Source organism: Gopherus flavomarginatus, chromosome 2 (assembly GCF_025201925.1).
Source record: "Gopherus flavomarginatus isolate rGopFla2 chromosome 2, rGopFla2.mat.asm, whole genome shotgun sequence".
In the NCBI taxonomy this organism is placed as follows: Eukaryota; Metazoa; Chordata; order Testudines; family Testudinidae; genus Gopherus; species Gopherus flavomarginatus.
Window position 1 is genome coordinate 66,767,060 of NC_066618.1, and position 26,338 is coordinate 66,793,397.

At 43.5% G+C, this 26,338-nt stretch overlaps 1 protein-coding gene across 4 annotated transcripts in view; it reads left to right on the forward strand.

Annotated features, from left to right (window-relative positions):
• Positions 1-26,338, forward strand: part of CREB5 (cAMP responsive element binding protein 5) — a 348,182-nt gene that overhangs the window by 317,375 nt on the left and 4,469 nt on the right. For all 4 annotated transcript variants that reach the window (XM_050938658.1, XM_050938659.1, XM_050938660.1 and 1 more), the window contains 3 exons: positions 15,258-15,581; positions 21,464-21,691; positions 25,776-25,884. In XM_050938658.1, the coding sequence (XP_050794615.1) occupies positions 15,258-15,581; positions 21,464-21,691; positions 25,776-25,884 (661 nt within the window). The remainder of the gene's footprint in view (positions 1-15,257; positions 15,582-21,463; positions 21,692-25,775; positions 25,885-26,338) is intronic.

Consider the following 26,338-nt stretch of genomic DNA (forward strand, 5'->3'; position numbering starts at 1 on the left):
GCAACAGCCCTGCTCACCTCTGGCCATTCAAAGAACTGGCTCTTCCCACAAAATTTCTGAACCTAAAGCTTTGAACCAATAGTGTTAGAAATCTCCACGTTTGGAGTGGACAGGGACTTGGAGGAGGGAAAGCTACAAATAGCTAAAATAACTGACCAGTTTGAGTTAGTTCTTCCATTTTATTTGATTTGCAATTTAGGAGAGACACTAAAAATCTCCTAATCCGTGCTCTCACAAAACTTTTATTGAACTTTAGCTGATTTTTAGCTGATTAAGGATGGAGTAAGGGTGCTGGATTTTGGCTTATTGTCATTTATGAAATAAAACTATTCTTTCTTCCTCTAAAACCTCCTTTCCAAGAGGCACTCTATTTTGGAGTTTGTGAAAACAAACTGAGATAAATGAAATGCCATTATAAAGGGTTTTGCACCTTCTGTGCATTCTATAGAACCAATAATATAGTTAAGAAACATCCATGGATTAGCTGCAGCTAAAGAGTAGCATGGACAAATATTCATGAACAATACATTTAATTGAGGGCTGGACATGCATGTCAAATATCCTTCCATAGCAAGAACACTGCTTATTTTTTAACAAAATAGTTCTTGCTTTCTCACTGTACAGTTCATATGAAGTCATATTTTAAAAAGAGATTCTGACCAAAACAGTTCCCCTTTGATCTGGAAGTAAATGCCATATACTAGGGAGCACGTGCTCACAGAGTAGAGGCGTGAGGAACCGGAGAATCTATTTGATAGTGCATAGCTGCTTGTAGAAAGGCATGGACTTTTGGGTGATAACTGCCAGTGGGAAAAAAAGAAAACACTTTACCGAACCTTCCTTCAATCTGATGGCAGAATTTTAACCGGGGTCCCCTGAGAGCCTGCTCCAGCACCTCACTGCCATCCTGCCCCTCTGACACACTTGCCTAGTTCAAAGGAATTCAGTGGAGTTACACGTTTGTTTGTTTTTTGTTTGTTTATCCCTCACAAATGTCCGCTTTTTATAGATTTCAAATACTGGCAGGTAACTAGGGAGCTTCATTACCCTAAACATCACCTCAGGGTTATATTAGTGGGTCTGTTGGAAGAATATCACCATTGAACTTGAAATTAACAATGTATTCATTGGTTTTCACAAATTAAAAAATTAGTTCAGGGCAGAATGTCAGACATAACGAATACATTTATAACATTGTCCTGCTGGCACAAAAGCCAGACCTCTGTTTTAGGCCCATATTGAGCATTCATCAAAAATGTATGGGGCTTGGGTTTGGTTTTTTTTTTTGGGGGGGGGGAGATGTTTGTTTTTTTAATTTTTCCTTTTCTCACATCAAAAAGCTCTGGATAAACACAGCGATCAATGCACATAGTCAGAGCTGCAGGGGTGAGAATGTTCCATCTTACTGTTTCCCTGTAGGTCCAGCTGCAGACAGGCTGAAACTGGCACAGCATGGCCTGTGACTGCACCTTCTAGCCCTCCACTGATAAATAAGCAGGCTAATTGAATTAATAAACAGATAGCTCTTTTTCCTGCCAGCTGGAGCACCATCAAAATGTGTGATAAATTATCTGTCGCTGCTTTAACCACAGGGAAAAAAGGAAAAATTAGCTGCCTTAACCCTTCCTCCCGCCCACCCAAGCCCCCGCATTGGTTTGGCTTCACCCTCCCCTCTCCTTGTCTTCTGTACTTTGGCAGCCTTCCAAAGAGAAGTAGTTGTGAGTGGGAACTTATTTGGCCATGTTGATAATGGGTTATTAAGCTTCTAGACTGTAGTAGGATGGTAACATTCCATGCTCTGTTGTGGGAAAGTGAGATCGTCTGCTCCACTGGCAGGGTGGGTTCAGATCTGAGCCTGCTGCAATTTAAACACACGATACTTGTTAAAAAAGTGGGGTGAGTGATGTGGTTCACTAGCTTAATACTGCAGTGTCTGGTTTCTCTAGTTTTCTCTCTGTTAACACCAAAAAGCTTTCAGGCTGCTCTGATATGAATTCACATAGCACGCAGGCAAAGACAAGGGCCTTGCTATCCATTTCTCTAAGGAACAGTACAAGGTGGCATAAAGACAAATGGAGCCATCTAACCCCGCCCCCCCCCCCCCCAGTCTTTTTTCATGTTCTGCAAGCCTCTTGGTGTCATCACATCCCACTCTAACGGCTGCCAAAAGGAAAAGCCTGAATTCAAATACTCCTAAACTGTGGGGAAGTTTGGAGTCAGATACATTCAGATCCAGATAAGTTCCCATCTAGCCGCAACCTAAACAACAGGTTGCATCATCCTTGTCCACTGTCCACTCCCCCTGCACATCACATAACTGAGGGGAGAATTGTGCCTTTCGCACACCTCCTCTTCCCTCCTGCTCCATTGCACTGCTGTGCCCAAATGGCACAGTTTATCCCTTAGGTTGTAAACCCTGTTGAGCAAAGACTTCTTTAATTACACATTAGCACTTCTGTTCTGCTTTTCTTCCACACAGTTGAAAGCACTTTACAAAAATTAGATAAGCATTGTGATCCTCATTTTACAGGTGGGGAAACAGAGAAGCAGAGTGGTTAAGTAAGTTCCATAAATCCAGTAGGAGGTAACATCACCCACCTCTGAAACACAGCCCCCTCTGAGGTGGAATAAGCTGGCTATTTTACAAGTGCCACAGTTACAGTACTGGCACAGCATGTAGTAGTAGAACCAAAGAATGAATTCTCTGTTTCAACCTATAGGGGGCATATTAGGTAGGTAGAATGAAAATACACAATTGGAATTTGGTGTAAGTTTATTTTATATATTTAACTTATCACTGTTAAAGTTTGATTCCCAAAATCAGTTAGAGCAGCTGTGTTCTTTTTGGCCTATTCCAGCTCAGCACATCCCTTTTGCCTTGCTGTGTGCTGCCTGGAATAAAAAATGTTTTTAAAACCTCTCCAAACCTTATCTTTCTGAAGCAGCATGAAACTGGAGCCGCTGTTAGGTGCAGTTACTGAGAGTGCTGACGTGTGAGATTACAGCATCACTATCTTCGTCAGAATGTGACTTTTTCTGGTGCATGTGTCAGGTGAATCACACAGTGCTGGTATCAGAAAGACTAACACTGATGGCTAATAGAGAGTCTGAGAGAGCAGACAGGGAGATGCATTGAGCATCAAAACAGGTCTTTATAAACGCTTCCTTCCACCCTGTCAAGGTTCTTTCCTCACTCTGAACTTTAGGGTACAGATGTGGGGACCTGCATGAACACCTCTAAGCTTAACTACCAGCTTGGATCTGGTCTCGCTGCCACCATCCAGATTTCTGAGTTGCCTGGAAAACTCTCTTTCCCCCAAAAACCTTCCCCTCACTAGGTAGGCTTGAGAGACTCCTCCACCAAGTCCCTGGTGAACACTGGTCCAAATCCTTTGGATCTTAAAACAAGGAGAATTTAACCATGCCCCCTCCTTTCCCCCACCAGTTCCTGGTGAGTCCAGATCCAATCCTCTTGGATCTTAAAACAAGGAAAAATCAATCAGGTTCTTTAAAAGAAAGCTTTTAATTAAAGAAAGAAAGGTAAAAAATCATCTTTGTAAAATCAGGATGGAAAATAACTTTACAGGGTAATCAGATTCATAGAGCCCAGAGAAACCCCCTCTAGCCTTAGGTTCAAAGTTACAGCAAACAGAGATAAAATCCTCTTAGCAAAAAGGAACATTTACAAGTCGAGAAAACAAAATTAAAACTAGCACGCCTTGTCTGGCTGTTACTTACAAGTTTGAAATATGAGAGACTGGTTCAGAAAGATTTGGAGAGCCTGGATTGATGTCTGGTCCCTCTTAGGCCCAAGAGTGAACAACCCACAAAACAAAGAGCACGAACAAAAGCCTTCCCCCCACCAAGATTTGAAAGTATCTTGTCCCCTTATTGGTCCTTTGGGTCAGGTGTCAGCCAGGTTTCCTGAGCTTCTTAACCCTTTACAGGTAAAAGGATTTTGGTGTCTCTGGCCATGAGAGATTTTATAGTATTGTACACAGGAGGGTGGTTCCCTTCCCTTTATAGTTATGACACTCCCCCTTTCAAGGTGGTGGGGAAATTGGGTCCCCAAAGTACCTTTCTAAGGGCTACATTGTGCCACCTAGCATAGCCCACAGGAAGAGATGGTAAGCTCCAGGAAGCAATCTGCATGCGCCATTACAGTCCGGGGGGGGAGAGAGGGGGCATTATACCGTCCCTTATGAGTTTGGCAGGTGCTGCTGGCCAGTGCCTGGTTGGGAAAGGAGCCATGACTCCACTTCCTTCCCACTTCCATTGGGGCACTGCATTCCCCTCAGGGAGAGAGCAGTCTCTGTGCTCCCCAGAGTTCAGGGAACTGCAGTTCTACTTGACCCTTAATGCTGATTGCACAGGGGAAGGCTCTTTCTGCCCTCCTGTCCACACAATGTGCGCCTGCCTAAGAATTTGGTCTTAAGGACTTAGAGCTATTTCATCCCTCTGTTGCATGGTGCACTTGGGAAAATTGTGTGAAGAGAGCTCTTTCCAACCATGGTGAACCAACACAAGAGCAAGGCAGAATACTTTCCTTGTAAGAGGAGAGACCCTGGTAATGTGTCAACCAGAGCGCTTGGGCCTGTGGTCAAGCCCCAGACATCCTGCATGTGTGCTGTAGCTTCCATTATGTGCTATAGGGAAGCCAAACTGCTTCTTATAGTACAAACCATGTTTACACCTGGCTTTCCTGAGCGCTAGCAGGATAACTTAGGGACTCACCGAATGGACAGCCCCCTTCCCTCCCTAGAATGAGGAAAAAGAAGGGGAGCAGGAATTAAGCAAAGACATGTTTAGATCGGGCAAATGTGATTCAAACATGGTTTATCTAGCCACTGTGTACAGTGGGGCACAACCCTTTAAAACTGCAGACAAATATGTTGTACCATCAACAGGACTATGATGCATTTAAACAGTGTTAGTATGACTCAGTTTAGAATGCGTCAGCAGATACATGTTTCCTCCATTGTAGATAGATCTGGATTTATACTGACAAATCAGGTCATGCAAATTTGGATTTCTATTTAAAAAGGTTACTTGCTTGGAAAATTTATTCTTTGCTTAACCCTGCTGTATTGTTTTGAAAGCGAATATAACTGAGGTACAAATATACAGTGTATATCACTCATTTTTTTCTAATGGAAAAAAAGAACATTTCTGCCTTTGACTATGTGGTTATTGTGTGGAAAGATTTTTCTGTTAAAATATTATAAACTGTGTTTATCTCTGATGTTTCATACTTTACATTTCTTAAAGTGGATTTGTGACTCAAGAACCCCTGAAGCCAGCTGGCAAGAGGGTTACAGGAATATCTTGATTCTGTTATGCACATTTTAGTTCACCAAAGAATGTCATGTGAGGTCTTAAGTGAAAGCCAGGTCACACTGGTCATTAATACCATTGTGAAAATATGTACAGACACTATGTAAGGAGTTATGTATGTATACTAGAAATATATTCTTAGAGTCTGTATTAAAGTATGAGTCACCAGCAGAGGTGAAAAAACAGGTTTTCGGTCAGAGAAGATGTTTATTCTCCTGTCTCTCTGATGGGATGTAAATTAAGTATTATAAACTAACACAATAGATACCTATTTATGTACAAAGTAAACAACGAGACAAGCAGTCAACAAGAAAGCAGCACACAGGAAAAATAGGCCACAGATGGTTATTCTGTCTCTGAATACAGGCAATAAACTTTAGGGAGTATAAGTAGAAAGCAAAGAAGACACCCTCTTATCTTGCACCTAGGAATTAAATGGGCAATGTGTTTACGTTCATGAAAATGGGATCTCAGCCAACCTTGGTTGAAAACTCTGTAGAGACCTTCAGGTGAGATAAACTTCTTTAGAGAGGAGCTTAATTTTTTAGTCAAGTTTGGTCTCTAGAAAATGTGTTATGATTTTTTTACATATAACCATTTGTTTCCAATATTCTTATTCACTATCACTTGAATCTTTGATAAACTTATTCTTGTTTTCATTATAAATATATCTAAGTGCTATGAGACTACGCAAGGCACTGATCCTGAGTTGAATCACACAGGCTGGTGTGTACACTGTTCCTTTGGGAACAGCAGAATTATAGAATTATAGGACCGGAAGGGATCTAAGCAGGTCATTTAGTTAAGTCCCCTGCACTGAGGCAGGACTAAGTATATATAGACCAGGGATCGGCAACCTTTCAGCAGTGGTGTGGTGAGTCTCCATGTATACACTCTAATTTAAGGCTTCACATGCCGGTAATACATTTTAACGTTTTTTAGAAGGTCTCTCTATAAGTTTATAATATATAACCAAGCTACTATTATATGTAAAGTAAACAAGGTTTTCAAAAAGTTTCAGAAGCTTTATTAAAATTAAATTAAAATACAGATCTTATTAGTTTAGTGTGATCCTTGCCCTTGCTGAGTTTTCCAATGTCTGGTGGCACGTATTTAGATACTTTAAGATGCACACAGGCTTCTGAGTTATAAGTTAATAACTGGCTGGCAGGAGGTCAGTGGCTGGAACCCCAGGTTGGCAGCTGAGGTGAGTGGAACTGGCGGCTGGTAAGGCTGAGCAGGGCTGGAAGCCTAGACCTTATCTGGCAGGGGGCCTGCGCTGGAAACAAGGTGAGTGGGGCTGCGGCGGGGACCCCGGCTGGTAAGGGGCCAGCAGCTGGAACCCCAGAGTGGCATCGGGCTGAGAGAGTCAGCCCACCCAGCTCTGGGGTTTCAGGGGTGGGCTGAGCATCTCCACCAGCCCCCCTCTGGGGTTTCAGCCGCTGGCTCCTGCCAGCCGGGGTCTCAGCCCACTGCCAGCCTGGGGTTCCTTCACCCAGGCCAGCAGCGGGCGCTGAGTGGGACCAGCAATGGGACCCCGGCTGGCAAGGGGCCAGCAGCGGGAACCCCAGAGCGGCGGCGGGCTGAGCAGATCAGCCCGCCACCGCTCTTTTTGGTGGCATGCGGGACAGGCTGAGCCACTCAGCCCACCACCGCTCTGGGGTTTCCACCACTGGCTCCTGCCAGCTGAGGTCTCAGCCTGCTGCTAGCCTGGGGTTCCTTCCCCCAGGCCAGCAGCGGGTGCTAGGTGGCAGCGGACTGAGCAGCTCAGCCTACCGCCGCTCTGGGATTTTGGCTGCCAGCTCCTGTCAACTGGGCTCACATCCTGGTGCCAGCCTGGGGTTCCTTCCCCAAGGCCAGCAGTGAGCTCTGAGTGGGACCCATGGTGGGAGCCCGGCTGGCAGGAGCCGGCGGTGGAAACCCCAGAGCGGCAGCGGGCTAAGCAGCTCAGCCTGTCCCATATGCCATCAAAAATCAGGCCATGTGCTACCTTTGGCATGCATGTCATAGGTTGCCGACCCCTGATATAGACCATCCCTGACAGGTGTTTTATCTAACCTATTCTTAACCCCCAATGACAGGGATTCCACAGCCTCCCTGGGAAGCCTATTTCAGTTCTTATCTATCCTTAAAGTTAGAAAGTTGTTCCTAATACCAAACCTATTTCTCCCATACTGCATATAAGGCAAATTATTTCTTGAACAACCTTCACTGGACATGGAGAACAATTGATCACCGTCCGTAACAGCTCTTAACATATTTGCAGACTATTATCGGGTCCCACTTAGTCTTCTTTTCTCAAGACTAAACAGGCCTAGTTTTTTTAACTTTTCCTGATAAGATTGGGTTTTGTAAAACTTTTATCACTTTTGTTCCTCCTCCCGTACTCTTTACAATTTTCTCACATCTTTCTTAAAGTGTAGTACCCAGAAATGGACACAATACTCCAGCTGAGTCCTCACTAGTGCCAAGTAGAATGGGACAATTACCTTCTGTGTTTTGCATACACTACTCTTGTTAGTACACACCAAAATAGTATTAGCCTTTTTTTTAATTGCATCCCATTGTTGACTCATATTCATGATCCACTATAACTTCTGGATCCTTTTCAGAGGTACTACTGCCTAGGCAGTTATTCCCTATTTTTTAATTGTGCATTTTTTCCTTCCTAAATGTAATACTTTGCACTTATTGAATTGCAACTCGTTGATTTCAGATCAGTTCTCCAATTTGTCACAGTCATTTTGAATTCTAATCCTGTCTTCCAGAGTGCTAGTAATGCTTTCAAGCATGGTATCATCCACAAATTTTATAAGCATACTCTCCGCTGCATTATCCAAGTAATTAATGGAAATATTGAATAGTACCAGACCCAGGATAGACCCTGTGGGACTCCATTAGGTACCAGGGCCACCCAGAGGATTCAGGGGGCCTGGGGTCTTCGGCAGCGGAGGGCCCCCCACCACCGAATTGTTGCCGAAGACCCGGCACTTTGGCAACGGGTCCCGGGGCGGAAGGACCCCCCTGCCACCGAATTGCTGCCAAAGACCCAGAGCGAGTGAAGGACCCCACTCCAGGGGCCCCGAAAAACTCTCGTGGGGGCCCTGCTAGGTACATCCCCCAGTTTGGCAGCTAACTATTGGTAATTACTTTTTGAGTATGGTTTTTCAACAAGTTTTGCACAAACCTTATAATAATTTTATCAACACACTTTTCCCTAGTTTGCTTATGAGAATGTCTTGGAGGACTGTGTCAATGAAATTACTAAAATCTAGATATATCATTTCCCCTACTATCCAGTAGGCCACAAACCCCATCAAAGAAGGAAATTACATTGATTTTTGGCATGGTTTGTCCTTGACAGATCTATGGTGGCTATTCTTTGTAACCCTATTGTCCTCTACGGGCTTACAAATTATTTGTTTAATAATTTTTCAGTATCTTTCCAGGTATCGAAGTTAGGCTGACTGGTCTATAATTCCCCAGTTCCGTTCCCCCCCCCCACATTTTAAAGATCAGTACTATGTTTACCCTTCTCCAGTCCTCTGGGACCTCACCTGTCCTCCTTGAGGTCTCAAAGATAATTGCTAACAGTTCCAAGATTCTGTCAGCTAGTTTCTTAAGAACCTTAGGATGACTTGAATACATCTAACTTATCTAAATATTATTTTATCTGTTCTTTCCTTATGTTGGCCTGTGTTCCTTCCCCCTTGTGATTAATATTAATCATGTTAAGTATCTGGTCACAATTACCTTTTTAGGGAAGACTGAAACAAAATAGGTAATAAATACCTCACCTTTCTTGATGTCATCTGTTATTAGGTAGAAGACCTGTACTTTTCTTTGTCTTTCTCTTGCCCCAGTGTACTAAAGAACCTCTTCTTCTTGTCTTCCATGTCCATTGCTAGTATAACTAATCTTGTACCTTAACCTTTCTGATTTTGTCCCTACATACTTGTGCTAGTCTTCTGTACTCCTTAGCATTCTTCTGTACTCCTTAGTAATTCATTCACATTTCCACTTTATGTAAAATTCCTTTTTGATTTTTACTTTGTTAAAGAGCTCCTGATGGAGCCATATTGACCTCTTACTATTCTTTCTATCTTTCCTGCACATCAGGATAGTTTGCTGTTGTGTCTTTAATATAGTTGCTTTGAAACTGCCATTGCTCCTGAACACCTTTTTCCCTTAGATTTTCGTCCCCTGGAACTCTGTCTAACAATTCTCTGAATTTATTAAAGTCTACTTTTTTTTAAGTCCATTGTCTTTATTCTGTGGCTCTCACTCCTTCCTTTCCTTAGAATAATGAATAATCAAATACTGGATAAAAATGGAAATAATAATGGACACACGTAGGCTGAATTACAAATATTGTGGGAACCTTAACTTTGAATTTCCTGAGTTCTGTGCAAATAAATGTCAACTGTATCATTTCACAAATATCACTTCGTCCGTTTAATAATCCAGAAACACAGAGGTATGTTTCAAGTGTGTTTCTCCAACACATTTCTGTCCCTGTTATAGGGTATTTATTCATCAAAATGGATATAGAACAAATTAACAGGGAACTTATTTTTCTAAATAATTAGAAGTCAAAAATATTCTATGCACAGGAATAATGATGCTTACCTCCTTTGTAAAATGTTTTGAGATTTACAGATGAAAATCACTAAATAGAAGGTAGGTGTTATTACTGTTGTTTATGCTGGGACTTCCATTGTGGTCCAACCTACACTTAGGCACTCCCAAAACAATGGACATCCCTTCAGCAATGCTATCACCAATGAATGGTACTTTTGTGATGAACGCCATTGTACTATTGTCAGCCACTACCATTGTACAACTTCCAAGTGTGACACTTCCAGAAATAACAAAATTATAATGGTCAGTGTCTGAAGATCTGATCTTGTGAGATGATGTCATCAACTTATATGGGTGGCAGTCAGAGATGAAGCTACACAGCCCACCATAGGTTCAGGACCAGATCTCAGAAGTTTTAAGGTGGTTACTTCGGATGGTACGTCTTTTGTGTACTCTGCAGTTTGTTTTATTGCCGGTTTCATTGTTTTCAACTGATCATTTCTTCTTAAAGATTAATTCAGTTCAGCAAATTTGACTTTGGGAGGACAACGGAGTTAGCTTTTTATTAGAAGCTTCGTTTATTCACTCTAATTTAAGGTTTTGCGTGCCGGTAATACATTTTAACATTTTTAGAAGGTCTCTCTCTCTCTCTCTAAGTCTATAAACTATTGTTGTATGTAAAGTAAATAAGTTTTTTTAAATGTTTAACTTCATTGAAAATTAAATTAAGATGCAGATCTTACCAGTTTAGTGCAGTGGTTCTTAACCTGGGGTGCATGCACCCCCTGGGGCAGGGCCAGTGCAAGGATATTTTGTGCCCTAGGTGAAACTTCCACCTTGTGCCCCTGCCGCCCCTGCACATTGGTCCATTGAAGGGCAAATCCCAATGAGCCTTTATAGACCCCAGGGGCCAGCCTGCCCAGGGGCCAGCCCTGCCCAGGAGCTGCTTCCCAGACCAGGTTCCCATACCCTGAACTCCCCTGGAGGGTGCACAGCCCCTCCCCCCCCGAGCGAGCCCTCTCCACCCCACCCAGGTGGCCCCCGCCCCAAGTCCACTCACTGGCTTTGCCGGGCTTGGGCCAGTGCAGCAGCTCGGCAGGGAGGATCCGCCTTCCGGAGGCACTGGAGAGCCAGAGTGTCCCGCTTGCGGCAGCAGCGAGCCCCAGCCATGGAGGAGCCAGCGCAGTGCAGGGGGGCAGCAGCCCTGAAAAGGTGGCGGCAGCACCGCTAGCGGGGAGCAGCTGAGCCCCCCCCCGTCCCTCCTGCTCAGGCTGCAGCCCGGCGCCCCCCCCAGGGGCTCCTGCAGGCTCAGTGGACGTATGCAGGCTCCAGCCCCCATATGCCCCCTGGCTCCTCCCTTGCCTAGGGTTACCATATTTCAGCAATCAAAAAAGAGGGAAGAGCCCTATCCTAGCCCTGCCCCCATCCACTCCCTCCCACTTCCCACCCCGACTGCCCCTGTCAGGACCCCCAACCCCCCCTGCTCCTTGTCCCCTGACTTCCCCCTCCTGAGATTCCCCCACCCTTACTGCCCCCCTAAGACCCTACCCCCTACCTGTCCCCTGGCTGCCCAAACCTTATCCACACCCCTCCCCCAGACAGACCTCTGGGGACTCCCACGCCCCATCCAACCACTCCCTGCCCCTGACAGGACCCCCAGAACTCCCAACCCATCCAACCCTCCCCCTGCTCCCTGACTGTCCCCCAGAGCTCCCCTTACCATGCCCATGTCAGTCAGACACTGGATCCATGTGAAGGTAAAACTCCACGTGGAGTGTTGAGGCAGCAGGAGGGGGGGAGCTGCGGGAGGGGCAGCGACGGCAGTGGCTAACACTCCCGGAAGCCACAGAACCCGAGCGCGGTGAGGGGGGGAGCCAGGGGGAGCGCCTACCTGGGCTGCGGCCCAGTGCGCCCCCCAGGGGGGCTCCTGCAGCGGATGCATGCCGACGGCGGTCCCCGTGTGTCCCCCGGCACCCCTCACCGCGCTCGGGCTCTGAGGCTCCCGGGAGTGTGAACCGCTGCTGCCTTCCCTCCCACAGCAGGCTCGGGGCCCCGTGCCCCATCAGCTCACACTCCCAGGAGCCACAGAACCCGAGCACAGTGAGGGGAGAGCCAGGGGGCGCACCTGCTGCTGATCTGGGCTCCCAGCTGCCAGCCCCACTCAGCCTCTGCCAGCTTAGGGTTCCATTCACTCAGCCGGTTGCGCGCTGTGCGGGGCCGGCAACCAGGACCCTGGCTGGCAGCCGCGTGCCAGGCAAAATCAGCTCACATGCCAAAGGTGGCACGCGTGCCGTAGGTTGCCGACCCCTGGACTAGGACATAATAGTTAGAGCTAGGAAATACCTTTCAGATCACACTCCATCTGCTTGCAAGGGCATGTTACAGTCTCTGATAAAGGACATTGCAGACATTAAGCTGATACTACAGTTGGTCATGTTTCTTCACTGATGTTAATGGGATTTAGGCATGTGTACCAAGCAGGGAAAAGGGACCAACTGCTTGATATATCTATATGAGTGCAGTAGCACAAACTGAATTAGAATTAGAAAAACATTAATATTCATATCTTTCTTGCTTCCTCACTGTCCTTACCTGGAGTACTACTGTGATGAGAGCTTTAGAAAAAACAAAAGATGAATAGGACAGTACAGCTTTATTTCATGCAGTGGTTGAAGCTTAGAGATGATCAAAATAATTTACTTAAATTTCTGTTCAACAAAAATAGCTTTTAGAAGGAAACAAATATTTTCACTGATTGTTTTTTTCCATCCCTGGTTCAGGTTTTGTTTTATTTTTAACAGAAAATGTCTAATGCGAAATTATTTTCACTTTTTAAAAACTTAGTGATCGGAAAAAAAATCTGTTTTTTCACTTTTGGTTTCTTCTAAAAACACTGAAAAACACCAATTTTTTTTCCACTGGAGATGTTGAGGGGAAGTTCCTGATGGGAAAAAAATGGCATTTTTTTCGACCATCAAGTTATTGATGTTGAGACACAGGAGAAAAAATGGCAAAAAATAAGTAGAGTTGTCAAACAAATTGCATGGCATGCAGGAAACCTAATTTCATTGTGAATTCCTCTTCTTAGTCTCTTGCTACCCATTTCTGCTAGGGGCAGGGTTTGCTCAGTGATGCTCAGTAGCAGTCCCTCTGGTTAACTAATGATCTGCAATGAGGGGCTATTGAAGAAATGTCCTGCAGTCCTTTTGGGCTAGGTGGCTGGTTACTCTGAGGTGAGACATCTAGAAGTGGAATATAAGGTAAGGAAACAGTGTGGGGATCTTCAGCAATGTGGATGCCACCTACTCTCAGGAAAAAATGGCAGAGTTCCAAGTACTCACTTGTCTTCTTTCTTAGTCCAATTTTCGGAATTGCTGAGCACCAGGAGTGCCCTTTAAAGTCAGTGGCATAACTTCTGCTGATGTGAATGGGAGCACGATTGGGTACTTGATCATATCTTTGTTTGAGTCCCTTTGCCTTGAAATGCACTAGAAAATATGTAAATATGGTGCCATCACATTGTATTTTACACTACAATAAAACAGCAGTTTGGAATTACCAGACCCAAACGAACAACAGAACTGAAATCTCTCCTCCCTCCCCAACACATACACAATGCAAAGAGTTTACTAAATTCCTGGGGATTTTTCCAGCGCTCTACAACACAAACAGTTGATCTTGCTGAAGACAAGGGAAAATGTTGATAGTTCCCCAAATATTTCTAATTGGCAGCAGCTTCTCATTAATGAAAAATAAATTGCCTTCGGGTGTGGGGGGGGGGTGTGAAGTGTGAAGTTAACAGAACGCTGCACTGGGACGGAATGGGGGAGATAGCTGGTTTCTTACCAGAATCCAGATCCAGGGCAGCTGGCCCACCTTCCCATAGGGAAATGTGAACAAGGAGCTTGTAAAATACACAGACCAAATGGAAATTACCCGTATTGACTGAAACCAGCTGCATGTCAGGCTTCTCCCTGTCTCTCTTGATTTACTGTCGCAGATAAATGGATGTGGTAGAAGGGACCATGGAAAGAAAACAAAATATTGTGTTCTGCTTGAAGTCACGCCACAGTAATAGCCACAGTTTTTGTAGCTAAAAGAAAACATTTATTCTCAAATTAGGTCTCTCCTACCCCATCTTTGGCTTTGAAAATTATGCCATTTAGAACAAGCCATACTGTAGTTGAGCTTCAGAGTGTTTTGACAAATACAGAGTGGGCATATTTCTTAGGTATTCATGATTTATAAAAGTGCTGGCTAACCAGAGGTTTTTTTTGGCGGGGGAGCCGGCGGGGATGGGGGGGGGCTGCATTTTGATTTGGAAAACAACTAACTTTGGCACTGACTTTGCTGACTCAAATAGGAAGCTGGTCTTAGGTAATCCAATGTGAAGCCTGTGTTGGTATGACAATATGGCTAATACATTGGTACCATCCAATAATTGAGGGGGAAAAATCTTCCACCTTCAGCTATCATTACAATGAACAAAAGAACCTTTTCCTGCAATACTTACTCAGATTAAATGTCCTTTGGCTATTGCGAGATACCCTAGGATGGGAGAATTAGAAGAATCCTGTTGACATTAACTGTAGTTTTGCCGGAGTTAGAACTGCAAAAATCAACTCCCGCATCAGTAAAAGATATGAGGACATCACTGAGGCAGGAATTAGCATGCAACAATGAACCACAGCTAGCATTTGAGCTTTCTAGCTCAGACACAAAGGACCTTAATGGCAAGACCACATTTAACTAATAGTTGTTTAGTTTGGTGGGAGGACAAAGGTTTGGTCTTATGAGGTAAAATATTGTAAAGTGACTTGTGTTCTTGGGCTCTGAAATTTAAAAAAAGGGGTCAATATTCTATTTCTTTGAGGCAATAAAAAATGTCTGTATTACTGGATGGTTATTTAGTGTGGATCTTTGTTCAAGGCATCATTTTAGCAGGTGTTCTTTTTTTTAAAAAAAACGAGACTGCATGAGACTTTAAACTTAATGAGCCGACTAAGAATAAAATAATACTTTTTCTTCAATAGCATACTAGCACAATCATATGAAAATCTGTAGCTGTTAAATTATGATCCAGATATTTAGTGTTCTATAGGTTTCGACTGATAATGACCAAAAAAATTAGATTATAACCTAACAGACATTGAAGGTTATATGAAAAGCAGTATACTTTAGTCAAGAAGCAAAATCTAGAAAAAAAAATCACAAAAATTACAGAACCAGACACTTTCAGGTGTTAAGAGTTTCTACAAATCTGGAAAAATGAACCTCTAATAAACATATTATTGATTTCAAATTCTCTTTCTCCCTCCCCCACCCTTTTTCTTCTGTTTCAGAGGTTGAAAGCCGCATTGACTCATCATCCTGCAGCCATGTCAAATGGAAATATGAACACCATGGGCCATATGATGGAAATGATGAGCTCCCGACAGGACCAGACACCACATCATCATATGCACTCACATCCACATCAGCACCAGACACTGCCACCTCATCACCCATACCCGCATCAGCACCAGCATCCAGCACACCACCCTCATCCTCAACCCCATCACCAGCAGAACCATCCACACCATCACTCCCACTCGCACCTTCACACACACACGGCACATCACCAGACTTCTCCGCATCCGCCACTGCACTCAGGTGGACAAGCACAGGTAGAACCACTTAATGAGCTATCATCTTCTTCTGTTCTGATGCAAGTTTAAAAAAACAGATTACACGTGCATGACTTTTCAAAAGCAAGTCCACCAGCTGCTAATAGATTTTCTCTGTTGTTGTCTGCCAGGTTAACCTTACTCAAAAATCTCAGATCAAAACTTACTTAGAAACAAAGAAAAGAATGTATTTCAAATGTCTAACTTTCTACAAAAAAGCCCCAAAGCTTGTTCAGGTCATGATCTCTTCAAAATGCCAAGTGTACATTTATGCTGTTGGTATGTTATGAAGTTTGGCATACTGTGTAGCTTGGCGCACTAAGGATACGTCCATACTGCATTTTAAAACATGCAGCAGCAAGTCTCAGAGACTGGGTCCACAGACTTGGGCTGGAACTAAAAACAGATGTGTAGACATTCAGGCTCAGGTTCTGAAGCCTGGGGAAGGGGACTGGTTTCAGAGCCCGAGCGCAAACATCTGTACAGCTGTTTTTAACATTCCGATCCATAGACCCAGGCTCTGAGACTCACTGCATGAGTTGTAAAACACAGTGTCAACATAGACTAAGGGAGTGGTCCCCAACCTTTTTCATCTGGCAGGCACCAGACGATGAGCCAGGGAGGACTGTGGCGGCAGATGAGCATCCGCCGAAATGCTGCCGACAAGTGGCAACGCCAATAGACGTCGCCACCGAAATGCCGTCGACAAGTGGCAGTGTGAGTAGGCGTCACTGCCGACAAGTTGCGTCATCCAGAGGCATCGCCAAATTGGTGGAATTTCAGTGGCAAAGCCTCTGGATGATGCTGCTTGTCGGCAGCATTTTGGCGGATGCTCGTTTGCTGGTCAGTATGCGGGTGCACTTAGATGCCCTGGCGGGTGCCATGGCACTCATGGGCACCACAATCTAAGGAGCTTGGACGACTACTTGGCAGCTCATATTTTTAAACTGTTCAATACACTCTGCCCTCAGAGATGGTCCCACAAGCCCCAATGAAGTAAATGGCATTGCACATGCGTATTTGAAGGATGAGTTTGACCCTGTATATATTTTATTTGTATATAGTATAGCAACTTCCATATGAAGTATCACAAGACACTTTATAGTGAATGTCAGTCATAAGGCTATCTCAAAAAATAAGGGTGTAAATATAGATGGCTTCAAACAAAATCCGCAGATCTAAGTATACATATACTTTGGTTCTGGATCCAAATTTTGCTGCTGGCCCTCATTTCAATCATGGGAACCAAACCAGAAACTACAGTCTGAATGCTTTTGCATTTTCATCATGTTCGGATCCAAATCCAGACCCCTAGTTTGCAGTCAGGGCTGCCTCTAATTTTAAGGCAAGAATTAAGGACTTGAAGTTATTCATTGTCTTGTAGCGAGAGAGTAGCCGTTCCAGATACTGTAGATCAGGTGAAAGAAAATTACAATTGTAGAGAATTACAGAATGGAGACAGAGGGAAGGCCAAGATTATCCTGGGGAACAGATGAGGATTAGTGGATGAATAGTATGTCAGAGAGAGAGAGAGAGGATTAAGCCAGTTGCTGGAGAAAGATTTATCCCAGAAAGGTAATTTTGAATTGGATTCAGATGATGGGAAGCCAGCAAAGGTGACGGAAGATGAAGGTCTTGTTTCTTGGAGTGAAAATGTTGTCTTGCTACAGCATTCTGAACCCCCTGACATTTAAAGAGTAGGGATTAAGAAAAACTATTAGTTGAAAGAGGAAGTAATGAACTCACAAATAAGGATTTCAGCATAGGCAGAGCTGATGTTAAGAGACTTATTTTAAGGTGGTGAAAGACATACAAGCCAGGGAGATATGAAAAGAGAGAGAAAGTCCTTGGTCAGCCGTGAATTCAGAATATCAGGCCTGGAGAGAAAAGTTATCATCTGAGTTAAGAAGGATGGGAGAGGAGTCATCGATACAGAACAAAGAGGACTTCTTATTACCCAGGAGGAGTTAAATCTGTGAAGCACTTAATTGCTTACAGATGCATCATGGGCGGCTCTTAGAAAAACTTACAAGACATTAAAAATAAGAGGATTTGACATTCCACTGTCCAACCACATTAACTATTTACTGACATCTTGTTTTACTTTGTTATTGCTCTTGCTGCAAGTTGGTGGGATTTCCCTACAGTATTCCTTACAATGTAAAATGTTATGAATTCTGCAGTTTTTCCATCTATTAATTATTTCTTTCCAGAGCTCTTTAACAACTGTAGTAAAAGACCCTATATAATCTCATAACAGAAAGCAAAAGAGGTGTGATCTGTCTGTCCTTAAGTCAGAACAGAGTACAGGTAATCATGGGGCTCAGAGCACTAGACTGGGACTCAGAAGGCCTGGGTTCCCCGTTCTGTCTTTGACACTCTGTGAGCTTGGGCAAGTCACCTAATCTCTCTGCGCCTCAGTTTCCTATCTTAAAATGAGGGTAATAATACTGACCTGCCTTACAGAGCACAGAAGTGTTGTGAGGATACATTAGTTAGTGTGTGTAAGGTGCTAAAAGCTTCAGACATGATTGCCAAAGACAGGCACAGACTGAACATCCAGCCAGGCTGCTTGAAGGACGTAGCTAGAGATTGTTCTGCATGGCACTCCATTTGAAAGGAGGTTCCATCCCTGTGGGATTTGCCCTGAGGTGCCGAGATACTTGAGTTGAGCACCATAGAAATATATAAATAAATAGCAGAACTTCCATTGACTTTAAACAGGAGCAGGATAAGGCCCTGATTTGAGCTACCAGTGTATTGATGAATTGACTACAAGTGAAAAATAAATGCGCAACATTTAAAAATAATAGACCGGTCACCTAATGAGCTAGTGTATTGGCGCCCTCCCTCTGTTACATGCCTCAGGATTTGGGGCTTCCTGTTCTTTACTTTAATGATGAACTGTTGCGGGGCCTAGTACCCTACTAGCTGGATCTGATTCCACTGGGAACACTTCAAGCCTTGGGGGGAGCTCATTTCAAACAGGAACATGAAGTTTGGAGCACCCACAGTGGAACTGGAGACTGTGGGCACCAGCTGATACAGAGAAGGTCTTGATCTTGTACACAGGCATAATTGTCATGAAAAGGTTGAGAACCACTGGCTGGAGGCTAAGTAGGATCTATAGATCAGCTGCTTCCTTTGACAACACAATAGTCTCCTCCTGATACACAACAGCAATAACGCTTTCTGAAAGGGGTCATTAACAGGGATAAAAGAAGGGTTTTGCAAGTAATAAATACAAGGTTATTACTTTGTAAACCCATCCATAATCACTCAGCATTGGCCTCTTTGAGGGTCAGATTACTTCAGCAGACACATTAATTTTATGGTGCTTTTTACTAATTATTAACTTCCTTCTTCTCTTGAGCCTGATACTTCAGTTCCATGCCTCCTGTCAAAGAAAGGCATGATCTGAATTGCTGTGTGCTACATGCTCCCTTGTCATAACTTCCATTGTTCTACACCATGCTCTTGCGTAATGTCAGAATTCATTGCGTGCTTTTCCACAGGCATTTTAAGACACACATGAACCTAACGAATTATGTTTTGCTAAAATGAATGAATGAGTATTAATCCTGTGTTAAGTTGCAAAGAATAGAGGGACGTATTGGATCAAGGATCAAGGTAAAAATAGTCATTTAGTGTGTCCCTTTCTGAGTGATAGATGTTTTGCTTTGTGGGAGCTGTTTTGCTTCAGGTATTACAAAAATGATGTGGGTATTGTTGTATTTTTCACACTGAAATTTCTTTGGATCAAACTTGCCTCCATGACAACTTAGGCACAGCAGGATAATTTGCATTTTGCTTTGTTCTTTTTGCCATTCTACCTCTGTGTAGCTTAGGATACATGATAAGCAGCTCTTAAAAATGAATGAATCCTAATTATAATACTTATACATCCTCTTTCTTAATGGAGCGTGCAACATACGGGGTGGAGAGGGAGCACTCCTTGGAGAATAATGCTTAGACAATTATCAAGATAAGGCCTAATAGACTTCAGGGTCGTGATATATCTGGGAGGTTCAATTAATTATCCCATGTGACATCATTAGTGATGCAACTGCAGCCTTTCTAATTAATACCTGCCAGAGATGGAAGGAAGATGTTTTGTTAACTGGCTCTTGCTAGCTAACTACTGATCACTTCTTACTGAAAATTAAACCATCCGCTATTTATTCAGAATAAAATCACCCTATTAAAAAAAAATCTATAGCCGTATGTTGGCACAGCAGACGCAACTGACAGAACTGAGAGATGGAAAAGCTTTTTATGCCAGATGGAAATGGAGAGAGTAACAGGCGAAGGAAAGCTTTTGGTGTCCAGAAACATAAATAACCAATCTTTGAAGTCTCGAAAGGTGGTGTATGTGAGAAAGTGAAAGGCCTTTGATGTTATGTTGACATTAAAAGCTATTTTTGAGACCTCTACATTTCAGACGTGTTGCTAAAGAGGTAGCAAGCTCAGCCCCAGTGGATGGGGAACAGCTGGCGTTGCTCAACAATAACCTCCGTTAGCCATTTATGGGGCACTACCTGCTAAAGAAAGTCCCAAACATTACTCCACCACCACAATGCTAGTAACTACAGTGACTGTGTCCACACTAGCAAGCTGTAATTCTCCACTGGTGCAACTCCACCAGTGGTAGCAACATTGGAGACTGCAGTGTGGACATGATTTATGACTTTTTACCAGCATTTATAAGAACTGACTAATTTTTTAAAAAGTCAGATTGTAATAAACATCCCGTAAACAGTAGGTCCTGGCATTTTTAAAAAAAAAATCCTTCTTTAAATGAGGTTTTTTTTCATTGGTGTTTTTCTACTCATATTTCTTTTTGTAGAGTTTTTTCAACAAGGGAGAAACAACCAGCTATACAACAACAAAGTAAAACTGCCTGTACACAAAGTGCTGTCAATGCATAAAATAAACAAACTGGAAAACAGAATAATAATGCTCACTGACTTCTGTCAGTGACAGTGATCTTTAGAATAAAACTTTCAGACAGAAAAGTAATTTTGCAAGGGGATGGCATGCTTTTAATTGACGCCTGGGCGGCAGACAGATTGTAATTACCTGAACTGAAATTTAGGGCTCAGTCCTACAACTTGCTGAGCACTCCCAACCCCTAAAGTCATCAAAGACCAGTTGCAGGTTTTGGCCATTAGCCAAAATACCAGGATTCATTCTGATTTGACAGTTCAGGCTTCCACTGAGTCCTATATTCCACATTGATGCTGTAGCATGATTAAGGCTGGGATTTTCAAAGGTAAGTAAAGGAGTTAGGCAATTGACTCCCCTTCATTTCTAATAAGAGCCAGTCACCTAAAATCCTTAGATGCCTTAGATAATCCCAGCCTAAGGTTTTAATAGCACTACAGTTGGCCTCTCCAAAGATTTGTGTGATACTTGAACATACATTAAGGAACATGGGAAACAGAGATGTCCTAAAAGTCTGAATGGGATGAAAAAAATCCCAAGTCTTTTGCTTTGATTAATTAAAAGTCACTGTGAGAAGCCTGACATTTCATTCATCAATCAGGTGCTTTCTTTGTCACAACTTAAATAAAACATTTTAATAACCAAAGAGGGAAAAATAATTTCCCTGGCTGCTATTCAGGAGGCCATTCCAAAAATCTCCCCTTAACCATGTTGGCTTTTTGTCAAAGAATAATTTAAGTGGCATCTGACGGAGTCTTTCTACTTGTGCCACTCTAATATCTTGCCAGAAAGTCTGCCATCTCATAATACACCCTGGTGGTATTTTTGTTAAATGCCAGTTGACATCACTTTTTCTTCCTCTTTGGAATTTGCAGCATCGACTAGAGCCCATCCACTCACCATCTATGTTGAATTTGTTTTTGTTGTTTTCCCGTTAGGTTTCACCAGCAGCACAGCAGATGCAGCCCACTCAGACAATACAGCCGCCTCAGCCCACTGGGGGTCGCCGGAGGAGGGTGGTGGATGAAGACCCAGACGAGAGGCGGCGGAAATTTCTGGAAAGGAATCGAGCAGCTGCCACACGCTGCAGACAGAAGAGGAAGGTCTGGGTGATGTCACTGGAAAAGAAAGCAGAAGAACTCACCCAGACAAATATGCAGCTTCAGGTGTGAGCTACTGTCTATATTCCCAAGACATAGAGCACTGTTTACATTCAAGGGCATTGGGTACACCACCAGCCCCTGATTGTCAGATGTGCTATTGCTGCACATTAGATTAATAATGAGAACTCAGACATAATTAAAGTTGACCAATCAAGATATACATTTGTAAATGAAAAACACATTTTAATTTCAGCAAAACCAGCCAGGAAAAGCTTGGGATTCAGAGGCTTTACTGGACTGAGTCATATATTTATTTATTTTTCTTGTCACTCTTTTTATTTTTTTTTTAAGTGACCATAACTCAGCTATAAAAGGCTTCTTCAGAAAAGGGTATGCAGGTAATCCTAATTCAAAGACAGCGGGACACGATTATAAATAGAATGGCCTGGTGGTAAGAAAAAGAAGGGAACAGAATGAAAATATAGTCTGAAAGCGTAAGTGGTCAAAGTCCAGGTGGCGACAGCATCTGCACCAAAGGCACCTTGATATTCTCTGGTTAAGGGCTGCTCTTGCAGGTTGCCAGGAGTCAAAAGTCCATGCTCATTTACATAATTGCTTACTGCTGCCCTCATTTTAAATATGGAGGCATGGCTTATCTTAAGCAGAGTAGACTCTGCTCTGAAAAAGTTGTAACTCTTCACACTGGGATTCGTCCCATCCTTAGCAGCAACGGCACATTCTAGAATCTAGATGAGAGCAGCCACGTATTGTATTGTGGGACTCAGAGAGCCATATTTGGTCTGTGGACCATGTTTTGGCCTCCACTCCCTTCCTCTTGCTTCTAATGTATTTGTAGAATGTTTTCTTGTTACCCTTTATGTCTATAGCTAGTTTATCTCATTTTGTGCCTTAGCCTTTCTTTCCATGTTGCCTTTGCATCAGGTTAGTTTGCAAAGGAAACTGCACAGTCTAAATCTTAAACCTTATTAGACTAGGCAGTATTTCGATCAAGCAGTTTTTCTCACCCCACTGGATGTTGCAGGTAGGTTATAGTTCTTAATACTCAGGCTGCCCCTTTAAGCCTGGGACCAGTCTCCTCAGTTCAGGTTTTTGTCTTCCTAGCATTCTTGTTGCTTCCAGTGCAGATGGGTGAGAAGAAAGGCAAAGCATGATGCCACTATCACCTATTTTATATCCTCAGTCCATGTGCCTGAAAAACACTAGCCCCAACATGTCCTGGTGGCCTTTCCTGAGTCACAGAGTTAAATAATACCCCATTGTGTGATGCTTGCACAGCCCTCTTACAGCATTGTAAATCCCTTGATTACAACTCTCCTGCCGATTAAGGGTCATTTAACACCTCCTGGGAGTGAGTGATCTCCTTTGTTGTCACTGGAGAAGTAGCAGTGGAGACCCTAAAACTCACAACATATTTCTGTATCAGAGAGCAAAATTTCACACACACTAATGATATACATATTTTGACAGAGCAATAGGTTTCAGCAGATCATGACCTTTCGTAGGATATCTTACATGGCATGTTTTGTATGAAATATATCATAATTATATGACGGGTGAATATGGGTATTCTGGGGTGCTGCTTTGATTTAGAGTGCCACACACCTATTAAGTCACATTCAGTTTATGTACTAATACTTCCAGTTCTTCCTGTTCATTCCCCATACACTTTGCATTTATGTATAGACATCATTGCATCTGTCACCATAATCCCAAAATGGTCAAAAATGTTTTCTTAGTTCTGAATGCAGTGAAGTGTTTTAGAATTGTTTTCAGGTTCTTAGATTAGAAACTTTGCAAGACTGTTATATTGGGTATGACCACTGGAAGATCCCCTATACTAGGGTGAGCGTCCCACAGCTGGCTATCCCAGGATTAGGAACATTTTGTATCAGCAGAGCAGCAGAAAGGAGCCACAATGTTGCCGAAGATCAGAATCTTGTGTCACCAGCAATGTTTGGTTTTGAAAAGTAAAGAAGAATTGGGGTGGGGGGAGTGTTCTTAGTTTTTATATATTTTAATAAATTAAATGCCTAGACCTTTTGGGATAGGTGTAAAGAAAGGAAGCCCCTTTTTCTTCCTAACTATACACCCTGTTTCTACTACTAATGTGGTGTTTTTCATGCATGTGTGAAAGAGAGAAATCCGTAGAAATCTCCTTGGATCTACCAATGGCTTTTCAATCATTCTCTATAACAGGGGTGGGCAAATATGGCTTGCAGGCTGGATCCAGCCCCTCAGGGCTTTGGATCCGGCCTGCAGGATTGCCCCCTGTGGCGCCGCACACCCCACGCCACTGTCAGAAGCGGCTGGCACTATGTCCCTATGGCTCCCGGGCGGGGGCGCAGAGGGCTCCGTGTGTTGCCCTTGCCTCCAGGCACCGCCCCCCACAACTCCCATTGGCTGGGAATGGAGACCTCTACCCCTCCTCTCCCAGGGGCCACAGTGCTTCCTGGAGCGGCGCAGGGCTGGGGACAGGGCAGACATGCACGGAGCCTGCCCTGGCCCCAGTGCGGGCCGCTGCCACCCTGGAGCTGCTTTAGGTAAGCGGCGTTGGGCTGGAGCCTGAACTCCTCCTTCAGCCTACCCCCCAACTCCCTGCCCTGAGCTCCCTGCTGCATCCTGCACCCCTGTGCACCCCAACCCCCAGCCATGAGCCCCCACTGCACCCCACATACACCCTGCACTCCAACCCCCTGCCCTGAGCCCCCTCCCACAGTTCACACCCCTTCCCTGAGCCCCCTCCTGCACTCCACACCCCTCCTGCACACCAACCCCCTTCCGTGAACCCCCTCATAAACCCCTCACCCCTCCTCTGCCCCAATCCCTTGCCCTGAGCCCCTTCCTGGACACCACAACCCCTCCCATACCTCACACTCCCTCCAGCACCCAACCCCCTGCCCCGGCCCTGCATACAATTTCCCCACCCAGTTGTGACCCTCAACCCAAAAATTTTGCCCACTCTTGCTCTATAATCACCAGCTGGTAGAGATCGATGTAAGTGGAAGTTTCTGGAGATAAATTGGACAATAATTAAAAAAACAAATGGGGGGCGGGTATGTGAAATCAGACTGTCCAAGGAGTTGTTAAATTTACAGGCACAACCTCAGTCAAAATTGGGATTAGAACAGATGAGGTGGGAGCAATTCTCAGACAAACCCAAACTCCTTTAATTTTAAGAATGAACCAATCCCTGCACTCAGTTAATTAAGAAAACAAGGTTTCACTACTTGGTCAATTTTAAATAGTTGTTTTGTGGCAAACTAATCCTGTTCGTACCAAAAGGCATTTTGACCATATAGTATGACAAATTACGTTATATAAATTTACCAATTAAAATGCAGTTGTTGGAAAATCACTGAAATATGTGTTTACTATATATTACTGTATTTGTATGTCTGTGGTTGTTGAGGGGGCTCAGGATAAGTGAGTCTAACATACTATGGATGAGGGAGCTATGGCGTACAGTGAAATTGCAGGGACGAGTAATAATTTATACAAATCACGACGGTCCACCCATACAATCTAATGGATCTTTTCCCTCTCTGATTCTGTATATGATTCTATAAGCCTTACCCATAATAATGAAGAGTCCCGATTTGCAAGCAAGATAAGATTACCGTATTTTTTTAAAAAGGCAAAATGACACATTTTAGATCAAAGAAAAATCTGAAGCAAGGATTTTTTTAAACTAAAAATGTCTTTGTTAAGATGGTTTTAATTAACATTTGTGTTATTTTCCATTATACCAAGCAAAATTATACACACATAATGTACTTACTTCAGATCTACAGCATTGTGTATACAACATACGGTAAATTGACAATAATGGTGCTTAAATAACACTGCTTTTACAACAGACACAGTAAATGCAGCCAGACGCAAGACTAGTACACTAGGTTACAATAGCTCAAGTTGATGGAGCTACTCCCGATTGGCACTGATGTAACAGAAGGAATTTGTCCCAAAGCTACTGTGTAAAAGAATTCTCATACAGTGGGCCAAACTCGGTGCAGAGATCAATCCTATGCAGCTCAGTTTTCTTAGTTACAGTGACAGGAGAAGCCTCACTTGTTTGTTAACTTTTTGCCACTGTCGTAAGTGAAGGTCTCTTTTTCTTTTTCCCTAGAATGAGGTTTCCATGTTGAAAAATGAGGTAGCACAGCTGAAACAGTTATTGTTAACACATAAAGACTGTCCAATAACAGCCATGCAGAAAGAGTCGCAAGGATATATAAGTAAGTAACTGGTGTATTTCCATGGTCTACAGTCATTCATAAGAACAGCAATGAAAGGTACCAGGCCCTTCCTCCACCCATTCAGTACTTTCATTTAACCCATTCATTCTGAACATCATAGAATTAAGGTTTAAAATGAAATATCTGGGGGTTGAGTGGATACATTTAAAGGAGCACTCTTTGGGTATGTCTACACTACGGGATTATTCCGATTTTACATAAACTGGTTTTGTTAAACAGATTGCATAAAATCGAGTGCATGCAGCCACACTAAGCACATTAATTCGGCGGTGTGTGTCCATGTACCGAGGCTAGCGTCGATTTCTGGAGCGTTGCACTGTGGGTAGCTATCCTGTAGCTATCCCATAGTTCCCGCAGTCTCCCCCACCCATTGGAATTCTGGGTTGAGATCCCAATGCAAAAACAGTGTCGCAGGTGATTCTGGGTAAATGTC